This window comes from Ostrinia furnacalis, unplaced genomic scaffold (assembly GCF_004193835.3).
Source record: "Ostrinia furnacalis isolate ACB-3 unplaced genomic scaffold, ASM419383v2 OfSCF0995, whole genome shotgun sequence".
Taxonomy (NCBI): domain Eukaryota; kingdom Metazoa; phylum Arthropoda; class Insecta; order Lepidoptera; family Crambidae; genus Ostrinia; species Ostrinia furnacalis.
The window spans coordinates 266,924-278,204 of record NW_021131234.1 but is presented as its reverse complement, the minus strand read 5'-3'; the positions used below and the strand labels follow the sequence as shown (position 1 = coordinate 278,204).

Sequence of the window (11,281 nt, the reverse complement as noted above, 5' to 3'; positions counted from 1 at the left end):
CGTCAACGCGTGAATGTGTAACGTAAATGTGCTTGTACGTGTATGATATGGCGCAAGTACACTATCGGGAAGTTGGCCAAGACGTAATAGTGTGAACACCATCTCGGTTACTTTCTCCTTTCCCCACCCGTGCGTCGCTCATACCACGGTCTCATACTTTGGTGTGCGGGCTAAGCGCTTCGTCTTGAACAATTTTCCGCATAGTGTACTTGCGGCATTACAGTGTACAGTCGAATCTCTTTGCCAGTTAAAACTGCTTTTGATTTGACTAGGGTTTCAGTTAGTCTTTTTGGTAGACTCATGCCCGTTTTCACCATCAATCCCTAATTTAAAGTGACCCCTATGGTAATACATAACAGGAATTTTGTTTTCAAAGGGGTTACTTAAAAATTAGGGATTGATGGTGAAAACGGGCATCAGAAGCTTTGTTTGCACCACTAAACTAACTTTACCGAAATGTTCTAGCCTTTGAAGTAAATCGTCATCATTTCTGTCAGCCATAGGACGTCCACTGCTGAACATAGGCCTCCCCCAATGATTTCTAAAAAGGCGAGTTGGTAGTAAAAAAAAGAATTTAAATATGTTTATATCCGTTGTCTAGTACCCATAGTTTTGCTTAGTTTGGGACTAGAAGCGTAGTGTAAAAATATCCAAGGATATTTATTATTTATTTGTTTATGAAAGCTGTGAAGTAAATCAGTTAAGTAATTTAACTGGCAAAGAGTTCTCACTGTAACACTTACAATGAATGTGTAGGTAGGTAGTTATTTATCAAATGCTTCGTAACCATACTTTTAATAAACAATTCTAGTAGCCAAACCGTCGTTTTATTTTAATTATTTAGATACTTCTGTAGTATGTCTTTTACGTTAGGAACTTATCATAGAAAGTAAACACAATTTTATTCAAAATAATATTTTTTTTATAAAATAACATAGAAAATAGTTTCCGATTTAACTTCTTATTTGTATAATGGTCGTATTTATAAAAAAACTTATTTATAACTTACCTATAAGAGTATTATTAAAGGCAGTAACTTAATAAATACTAATTTGTACAGTTCGACGCGGATACGCATTAAACTAAAGATACAGTACATCTACAATGGTAACTAAAGTTATCACGACCGCCCCGCAGGCATTCGGGGCAGAAACTTAAACTAACTTATTAATTAGGAGTGATTTTAGTCGGTAATTTATTAAGTAGATTTACTAAATTGTACGATAGGGCTTTTTCCCCTATAAGTACTTACGTAAACTTCTGTTTTTTTAGCAGCATATTTATTAATAGAACGTTGAACTTGAATGAATTTAACCCAATTTTTAGGGATTGTACACTCAAGGTAAGACTTTAAAAGTAAGAGCTTTTTTTAAAACTTCCGAGGCAATTCGTAATAATTGGCTCGATTTCTTTACGTAAAAAGCATAAAGATTTTCTTTCATGTTAGAAAGAGACCTGAAATGTTTCTGATGGTTTCCGACAATAGTCATAGGAATAGAGCTATATTTTTAACTTTTTTAAGAATATTACTAATTTGTATTGCACAAATTACTAATAGTCCCGTTAGCCCCTCGTGCTAAGCTAATGCTTGTGTCACGAGTGGGCTCACCACAATAGTCGAGCGGTGGTATTCGACCCCCACGAGTCGGCAAGTCGAGCCCTTCTCCGCTCGGCTATCGTGGCTTTATATTGGCGGGGCATAGACACCATGTTGATGTCAGGCCCAGGGCCGCCACGAGGGCTGCTGCTGCGAGTCGCTGGCCGTTAGCACGTTCGAGATGCCGCCATGGTTGCCGAGTGGGTAGGGCGCCTGCAAACATTGTTTGTGCAAAATTTGATATTTTTTTCTTAACTTATTCTTATTCTTAACTTGAGCACTTCTTTTTCTTGCATAGTGGTTTTTTTTCTCAACTTTATTTGTTATGTGATTTTCTCTACTTTGCGTGTATCACTTTAAGGCCCTTATTTAAGCTTTTATATGTCTCAGCACGCCTTAGGACGAGACATAACTACTTTTGCATTTGTCTGGAATCTTGTCATCCGATCAGTTAAACCCAAGAGATAACTTCTAGCCATCAGTGACGACACAGTTCTCCAAAATCCAAATCAATTCCTGTGCATTCAGGATCTACTGCTTGATCACCAAATAAAGGTCAGTCTCGTGAGAAAATTAAACTATCATTGGAACCGCAACGAAATTAATCAGCTAAGAAAAAAAAAGGAGAATAAAAACCCAACCAGTGAAGGTCCAGTTTGCCCCAGGGCAAAGTTAAACTATCAACAAAATGAATCATAATAATTCTCTATTTAAATGTTATTTTTAAGATTTTGCAACGCTTTCACTGGGCGTCACATGTACAAAATTATGTTCTATCAACCTATGTGACATGCAATAAATAATTAGAGACGGAGATGGTGGATTTTTAGTGGGTAGGCCCCTCCCTTCTAGAGGGGAGAGCCCCACATAACCCGCCGCCTGACCACAGTGGCGGGTATGCAACTCAATGCATTTTTACCACCGAAAAAAAAAAAAAAAGGGTAAAAAGATTATGAGACATGTAGAGGCTCCTTAAGAGCAAAATGACGATTTGTAAGAACTATTTATTAGTCTAAACAAATAAAGAAAATTTTGATTTTTGATTTTGATTGTGATAATAATTCTCTATTTTAATGTTATTTTTAAGTTTTTCCAACGCTTTCATTGGGCGTCACATGTATAGATGACCCACGCTGAACTGTCCCACCAAACTCAATGACAGGGGGGCGCTACCATCGTTCAACTATATCGCACCCTTAATAATATAGGGGCACAACTCAAAATTTTTGGTTTTTTACTTTTTGTACTAGAGAGGCACATTTTCGTCAGTTCTACAAGATGGCTTTCACAGAAATCGAAAACAATGATCAGATAAACGAGTTCTACATTTTGTGCCCCTTCCATACTTTCGTCTATCTTTCCGCTAGAAGGGCTGAATCAGAGACATGCCGATATTTGTCGAATCCGGCCCCCGCGACTGTGGTCCAATTTGGAGTTGTGCCTTTGTATGACAAACTTAAGTAAGTGTTAGTGAGCTAAGACTAATTAATTCCATATATTTCTAATAATATGTTACTTTTTCATTTTTATTACATTGATAAAGTCCCGTTAATCGTAGAAAATTATAAAATATAACTTTAACTTTAGTTAGGCGGACCATGGATGGGTGTTTGTAGTTAAATTTACAACTCTCCTATAAAAGTAATTTGCTTCTTGGTATTAATTTTCATATCTATTGGTTGATTAGGAGCCTATAGAATGTTTTATCGCGATGCTAAGAAATAAAACTTTTAAAACTCTTATATTTAAAAACTGAAGTTAGTTGAAAACTCGCTCACTTGATCTCACACACAAAATAATATGCACAAATGATTGGGGGGCAACGGGTCAAGATCTATAAATAGTTTCAGGATGTGCATTAGTGGAGGTTTGTTGTAAGACGTAGGAACCTTACTCGATATGGTATTCGTGAGAGAGTGTGCGCATCTTCGCAGCGCGTGGTGCATGTCAGCAAAATTTCCTTATTAGAAAGATAATCGATATCTTTACTATACTAGTATTATCATATGACTTTCCTCGTGTGTTTAATTTATTTTATAGAATATGGGATGATAAATTTGAAAGAAGTAGGTTACCACTTAGGTACCTTGCAACAGATTTACAAAGAGTAACAGTTTATATGTGAGTAATGTTGTAGAAACAATAAGAATATGTAAGTAATATACCACTTCGTCAATATTTTATTAGTCTCAAAATATTGTCAGGTATAGTCACACGTACTTGCAGGCACCTATCTGTACGAGTAGAGCTAAATCAAGATCATAACAAAAATGTCGGTAAGTTCAATGCAAATCAAACTTTGTGAACTTAATTCTAATGAAAAGCATTTTTATGTGAACGTATTTGTTCTTAATTTCAGGATTCCGAGTCTCTGTTCAATTTCAATGTACCTAATCAAGTGCAAGAAAATTATGGGAAACAAGTTGCTGAAGGATCGGGTGCATCAAGAAAGCGAACAAAAGAAAACGAAACATATTCGTACATCAAAATTCCTGCCGTTGGGCGAAAAGTTATCAAATTAGAAATTTATGATGCAGACCAGTTTAAAAGCGAAGGACCAGTTTGTAAATGTAACGCTGAAATATGTGGACAGCATATCGTTCAAAACATTTTTAAGGATGAAATATACCAAGCTGCCCGTGAAATAATTGATAAAATGAGTGAGAAAATGTGTAATGCAAGTGATAAGTATTTTTAATATTATTTTGACATCTGTAAAAACTCCTACAATAAATATTTATTAGTTTTACTTTGCTGTTTTATTTATTTATTTGTAATTATGATAAAAGTTTGCAATATTTGGAAATAATATAATTCGAGTTCTGAATTGTAGTCTTAAATAGAAGAAGTTTTAGTTTTCAAACTACATACATAGTACCTAAGAATAGTTTTACTAACCTACCTAGGTATACTCATCTTCTGCACCTCATGAAACTACCACACTGGTGTCTTAAGAGTTTTACTATTAACTCTTTCTGAAAGCTAATAACTATCCTAATATCAGTTACTAATGTAGTTTTCAATATATTACTCATAGTATGCATAGATCAGCTCATAGGTTCACTTAGTTGTCTTAAAAGTTTTACTATTACGTTCACTGAAAGCTTAGAACTACTGAGGTACTAGGGTATACACTAATCTAGTTTGTGAGTGTGATAATAGGGAATTGGGTTCTCTGGATCGCGGTCGTTCAACATAATCGAAGTTTTAGTTTTCAGTCTAGGTGAATCAGTCAACTCGTTGCGCGCTTAAGAGGCGCTGTAAAGCGCCTCTCGAGAGCGCTCTATAGTTGAACGATTCACTTAGACTGAAAACTAAAACTCCGATTATGTTGAACGACCGTGAGCCAGAGAACCCAATTCCCTACTACTAAGGCCGGGTTCCCACTATGCCGGACCGGCAAATCTCCCGGTCCGGTAAAATCGCCGGAAGGCTTAGCGGCGGTACAAATTGTATGAAGCTGGTCACTCATTATCCCGGATCCGGCTTTTTCGCCGAGCCCGGCATTTTTACCGAGCGTTTTGTCGCTACAAAATGCCGGCAAAATCACCGGACCGGAGTAGGTAAATTACCTACTCCGGTCCGGTACTCCTAGGGCCCCTAGGAGTAATGTGAACGAGTTGCGGCCCACCCCGCCCCGCCCGTGCTCCCCGCACTTCATTCGGCTCGGATTTCGGATCCGGTGATCCGATGTAATGTGAACACCCTTGTCCGGTGTCCGGTTTCCGGCAGAAATGCCGGTCCGGCATAGTAGGAACCCGGCCTAAGAGAAACTCAAAAGATGTGGGACTACCTATTAAGGGTCTTGGGGAAAAACCCTTAGTAAAAGTAGCAAAAACATTGTCAGTCATTTGGAAATAAACAGCAATACAAAAACAGTCTGGAAACTAGTGAGCATAGTCTAAATGAGTGCAGTTGTGGGTCTGCCATAGGACGCGGTCCTAGATTAAGTAACTAGGTCCTGATGGGAAACTTCTTGGTTTATCGGCGCCGATAAAAACTCAGCGCGTGGCAAGACTAGTCAACTCGGCGGGTGGTTCATGCGGCAGGAGCCTGCCTGGTGATTCTCCGGAGCTGTGGACATCCTCACAGTGCACTCCCAGTAGCTGTCACGAAGTAACTAAGCTACTATAGTACTGCATACCTGCAGCAGCGGGTCGACCACAGCATCAGGGTCACCACGCGGCCCCATGCGGCAGGACCCTGCCTGGTGGTTCTCCGGCGCCGTTGACATCCAGATGGTGCACTCCCAATAACCTCGTGAAGGGAACAACATAGCAAAGCAGTTCAATATTACGCTAATACCTGTAGCAGTGGGTCAACCAAGGCATCATCGTCACCTCATGCGGCAGGAGCCGGCTTGGTGGTTCTCAGGTGCCATGGAGTCCACGCACTCTCTGTAGGCTTCACTAAGCAACAAAACTCGACGAATGCATCAGGGTCGCCACGCGGCCCCATTCGGCATGACCCGGCCTGGTGGTTCTCCGGAGCCGTGGACATCCGGACGGTGCACTCCCAATAGCCTCGTGAAGAGAACAACATAGCAAAGCAGTTCAATATTATGTTCATACCTGTAGTAATGGGTCGACAACAGCGTCAGGGTCGCCACGCGGTCCCATGCGGCAGGATCCCGCCTGGTGGTTCTCAGGAGCCGTGGACATCCTCACGGCGCACTCCCAGTAGCCTCGCAAAGCACCAAAGCTGTTCTATTGTACAAACATAGTACCTGTATATCCATCTCGGGCGACACATCATGCACCCGGATGAGATAGCAGATATCACGCTCCAAAGAATCTGGAAATTTATAGACTCAACGGGACTAAGCAGTGAACTCTAAAGACAAGGGCTGCCACAATAGATCAAACCTGGTCGAGCTGGCGCAAATAAAGGCCCAAAACCAATAATAATAATAATAGTACCTGTAGCAACGGGTCGACGACTGCATCAGGGTCACCACGCGGCCCCATGCGGCAGGACCCGACCTGGTGGTTCTCCGGAGCCGTGGACATCCTGACGGCGCACTCCCAGTAGGCGTCGCATCCGAACTTGATCTTCTCGCAGCCCGGCACCGGCGTCCGGTCCAGTTGCACCCCGAATCGCTTCAGCGCCTTCGTCTCTGATAGCTTGATGGCGAACTTGATGCCTTCTACCAGGGTCTTGACGTCGTCCGGGTGGGTGAGGTAGCTGAAATGAAGTGTAAAAGTAAGTTTAGTAATGGGACAACTAAGTTATACCTAATCCTTCTTTTATATTGTCCGATAGAATGCCTTTGAAATACTTCTCCCTTTCTTCAAGTGCCTGGTATTTACACCTATGTATAAGTACGTACACGAAATAATTCATCAGACAAGAAAACTCGTCCTTAAAAATGTGATAAGATTTTGGAAGGACAAGTAAAAAAGTGACACGTTAGCCTTGAACCTTGAATAATTGGAAGACCTTTTAGTGGGAATGTGGGAAACGACTTGCAGAATCGGGCGGGACGCAGAAGCTGTATCTAAGCATAAAGTTTGTAAGCAGATCAACTCACTTGGCGAAGATCTTGGGATACTCGAAGGGATCAGCCGACGCGATCTCCAGCCGTCCCCTGCTCTTGGGATGCAGTACGATAGGTATGATCTGTATGGTCCGCGAGCCGTTGTCCAGGCGCTCGCCGACCATGCCGGTCTTGGTAAGTATATGCAGAACAACTCACTTGGCAAAGATCTTGGGATACTCGAAGGGATCAGCCGACGCGATCTCAAGCCGTCCCCTACTCTTGGGATGCAGTACGGTAGGTATGATCTGTATGATCCGCGAGCCGTTGTCGAGGCGCTCCCCAACCATGCCGGTCTTGGCGCAGTCGGCCAGGAAGCCGCCGAAGAACAGCTGCACGTCGGGGTGGTCGCCTGCTGGGTCCGCGTACTTGGTGTTGATGAAGCCGGTTACTTCTGATATGCCTGGAAGCAAATCATCAGATCATTTAGTCTCCATTACAGAAACGCGACCCAATCTCTGTCACTACACTCCTCACACTGGCCAGACGGATTGGGGACGTCTAATGTTCCCATTTAGTCGAATTCAAATCATTTACCAAGTTATCAATCAATTTAGTAGCTTGGAAAATCTGTTAATTCTACCATCTGTGACATTGTTAAGATGGGACTCCCTCCCTACAGTGTGGTGGTGTCGCTGGGGTGAATTCTGCAACCAAGTGCAGTAGTTTGCTGATATAGCATTAATAGGAATGCAGGAATAAAGGAGATAATTGTCTAGTGCAGGGTTTCCCAAACTATGGGTCACGACCCAGTGGTGGGTCGCGAGTGAACATTGAGTGGGCCCTGCCTGTAGAACGACACACCACCCTACCGGTCCAACCGCTGGGCAGCGGGCGAATTTCCTATAGGTGGGTCTGGAGTTGGGGAACTTTTATTAGATGAGTGGTAGCCCAGACGACTTTCTGTGGTTCTGGTCTAGTAGTCAACGAAGATCGAACAAGCCACCATCGCTGGGCATCTACACCTATTGTCACCTTCACCTTACACAAATGTATTCCTGCGTACTTGGAGTGGCGAGTCGACAATATCGGTTCCTGAGTCCTAAATTATATAATAAAATTAATAGACTTCTATTGTCATGCCCTGAGTGCCCAAGCAACTGCACTCAGGAGGATTTGATGAGTGCTACTGACAACGCCACTCTTGTGGCGGAGTTTTGGGCTGACACTGTGTAGGTTTGTTGTCGACACGAAAAGAAGAAGATTAATAGACTTCTCAACATCTACAAACTTACCTTGCGTGAATGTAAAATTGTGATTGATAAATGGCTTCATACGCTCACTTATCAGGAGATTGAAAATCTCTTAAACGGGTAACTTGGGTTCCTTCTATTCTATATTATTAAAGCCAACACACTCTTACAAGCTTACAACACACAAATACACACACCACACACATACACACATCACACACATACATACAGCACGCCTAAAGTAGTATGTTTATGGAATATTTTTACGGAAGTGGGCGTTAGTAGTCGCACCACAGTTCTCTGAAACTATTGCGGCTATTATCGTACACGCTTTTTCATGTACAAATTATCTTGTTTCCAATAAATACATTTTGAATTTGAATTTGAATTTTTGAATTCCTCACCCGTGCCAGACATGAGTCCGTCTCTAAACAGCAGGTACTCCATGGCGGTGGCCCAGTTGAGCGGCGCCGTGTTGTTGTCGTTGACGCGGAAGTTGAGGAAGTGCGCCACGTGGTTGTGCAAATTGCGCCCGACGCCGCGCAGCGCGTGCGTCAAGGGGACTCCCGCGCGAGCTAATACGTCAGGGTCGCCGACGCCGCTGAGCTGGAGCAGCTGGGGCGAGGCTACTGCGCCGGCGCTGGAAATAGGGTTGATTCAAATTAGAGAGCGACTGCGCAGGTTATCTGCTGGAAAATTCCAAACAACATGGTTTGGAAAATGACGTGTTTATATCTTTGTGTTGAAGCTGGAGGTTGCGGGGCAGATTTATATCTGTTAGAAGCGACGCTCAAAAGTAAATTACTCTCGAATATTTAATAATACTTTATTTAAGACAACACTTAGGTAGTTCTAAGCACTTTTAGTTATAGTAATTCCATGTATGCGTGTTTGTCTTGTTGGTTGTCCTAATCCCTGACTGTTCCTGACTTCCACAGCATATGCTTGACGCGTGGTCTGGTTGATGCGCACTCGTGCGACGGTCGCGTTAAGCATGACGTGCAGGTTGTGGCGGCGACGAGAGGGTCTCAATTTACTTGGCTTTTGCTACTAGACCTACTCACCCTTCTCTCTTCTAAAGGCGACAGTTTGTGCCTCGACAAGGGCAAGTAACCCAGGTAGGAGACCGCAGCCCGTTACTTGACTAGACTTTTGTCTTTTTTTCTGTCTCGCTCTCGAAATGATGCATATTTATACTCGTACATACATGGTCTAAAGTTGTAACAGTCGCAGATTCCCGTCTTGGCTTTCTTGTCTCGGTCGCAGCGTTTACCTACCTCAGAATAATCTCATTATTGGCAAAAGGGTTCACTTACCTGAGAATGATCTCATTATTGGCAAAGATGACCTCCGTGCCANGCCCCCAGATCTACATCTTTTTTGTTTGTTTCAACTCTTGCGTATCCAGGATCTACTGCTTGATCACCAAATAAAGGTCAAAGTCTCGTGAGAAAATTAAACTATCATTGGAACCGCAACGAAATTAATCAGCTAAGAAAAAAGGAGAATAAAATCCCAACCAGTGAAGGTCCAGTTTGCCCCAGGGCAAAGTTAAACTATCATTGGATACGCAACAAAATGAATCATAATAATTACCTATCTATTTTAATGATATTTTTAAGTTTTTGCAACGCCTTCACTGGGCGCCACATGTACAAAATTATGTTCTATCAACCCTTACCCATGTGACATGCAATAAATAATTTGAATTTGAATCAGAAGAACAAAGTAGTAACTACTCTTTGTATACCTTTCTTGCAAATAAAAATTTTTTTATTCTATTCTATACTATTCCATTCCGTTCCGTTCCGTTCCGTTCCGTTCCGTTCCGTTCCATTCCATTCCATTCCATTCCATTCCATTCCACTCCACTCCACTCCACTCCATTCCATTCCATTCTATTCCATCCTATTCTATTGTATTCTACTCACGTTAGTGGTCCCCAGCCAGCGCTGCTTGATGAAGTCGGCGGCTCGCTCGGCGACCATGACGGCGGGCGCGTTGGTGTTGCCCGACGGCGCCGCCGGCATCACGCTCGCGTCCGCCACGCGCAGACGGTCGATGCCGCGCACCTGCAGGTCACAGTCATTAGGAATTAATAATAATATTAAATAAATATCCTTAGACATTTTACACTGCGCTTCTAGTCCCAAACTAAGCAAAGCTTGTACCTACTATGGGTACTAGACAACGGATATAAACATACTTAAATACTTTTTTTTTGTAAAGACATACTTATTATACATAGAAAACACCCAGTCCAATACAAACAAATATGTTCATGCACACAAATGTTTGTACTGTGCGGGAATCGAACCCGCTACCTCCGGAATAGTAGTCCGTTTCGAACCACTACACCAAACGGCCGACTTACTATCATTCGACAATCAAAACGAGACACTCATCAATACTAAAATAGGCAAGAAAGTACGCGCACGCCACGCGCAGCCGGTCGATGCCTTGCACCTGCCAAGTCAAAGCCAGAGCTTTCAGTACTTAGGCTCTTTCCAGGGCGCTTACACGACGCAATATTAAGCACTCAATCAGAAGAGAAACTCAAAAGATGTGGGACTACCTATTAAGGGTCTTAGGGAAAAACCCTTAGTAAAAGTAGCAAAAACATTGTCAGTCCTTTGAAAATAAACAGCAATACACAGTCTGGAAACTAGTGAGCATAGTCTAAATGAGTGCAGTTTTGGGTCTGCCCTCGGACGTGGTCCCAGATTACTGATGGGAAACTTCTTGGTTTATCGGCGCCGATAAAAACTCAGCGCGTGGCAAGACTTGTCAACTCGGCGGGTGGTTCATGCGGCAGGAGCCATTCTAGTGGTTCTCCGGAGCCGTCTCAGTAGGCTCTCAGTAGGCCAGTAACATCGAAGAGAAGTAACAAAGCTGTTCTATAGCATGCGCATACCTGCAGCAGCAGGTCGACAACAACATCAGGGTCACCACGCG

At 42.6% G+C, this 11,281-nt stretch overlaps 1 protein-coding gene across 1 annotated transcript in view; it reads right to left on the bottom strand.

The window, feature by feature from the left end:
• Positions 1 to 1,717: 1,717 nt before the first annotated feature.
• The window catches only part of Gld (Glucose dehydrogenase), a 28,958-nt gene continuing 19,394 nt past the window's right edge, over positions 1,718 to 11,281 (bottom strand). The window contains exons 6-12 of the mRNA XM_028301807.1: positions 8,731 to 8,966; positions 7,293 to 7,536; positions 6,517 to 6,781; positions 6,169 to 6,303; positions 5,992 to 6,109; positions 5,742 to 5,854; positions 1,718 to 1,810 (exon numbers count right to left, since the gene is read on the bottom strand). Coding sequence (XP_028157608.1) covers positions 1,718 to 1,810; positions 5,742 to 5,854; positions 5,992 to 6,109; positions 6,169 to 6,303; positions 6,517 to 6,781; positions 7,293 to 7,536; positions 8,731 to 8,966 — 1,204 coding nt within the window. The remainder of the gene's footprint in view (positions 1,811 to 5,741; positions 5,855 to 5,991; positions 6,110 to 6,168; positions 6,304 to 6,516; positions 6,782 to 7,292; positions 7,537 to 8,730; positions 8,967 to 11,281) is intronic.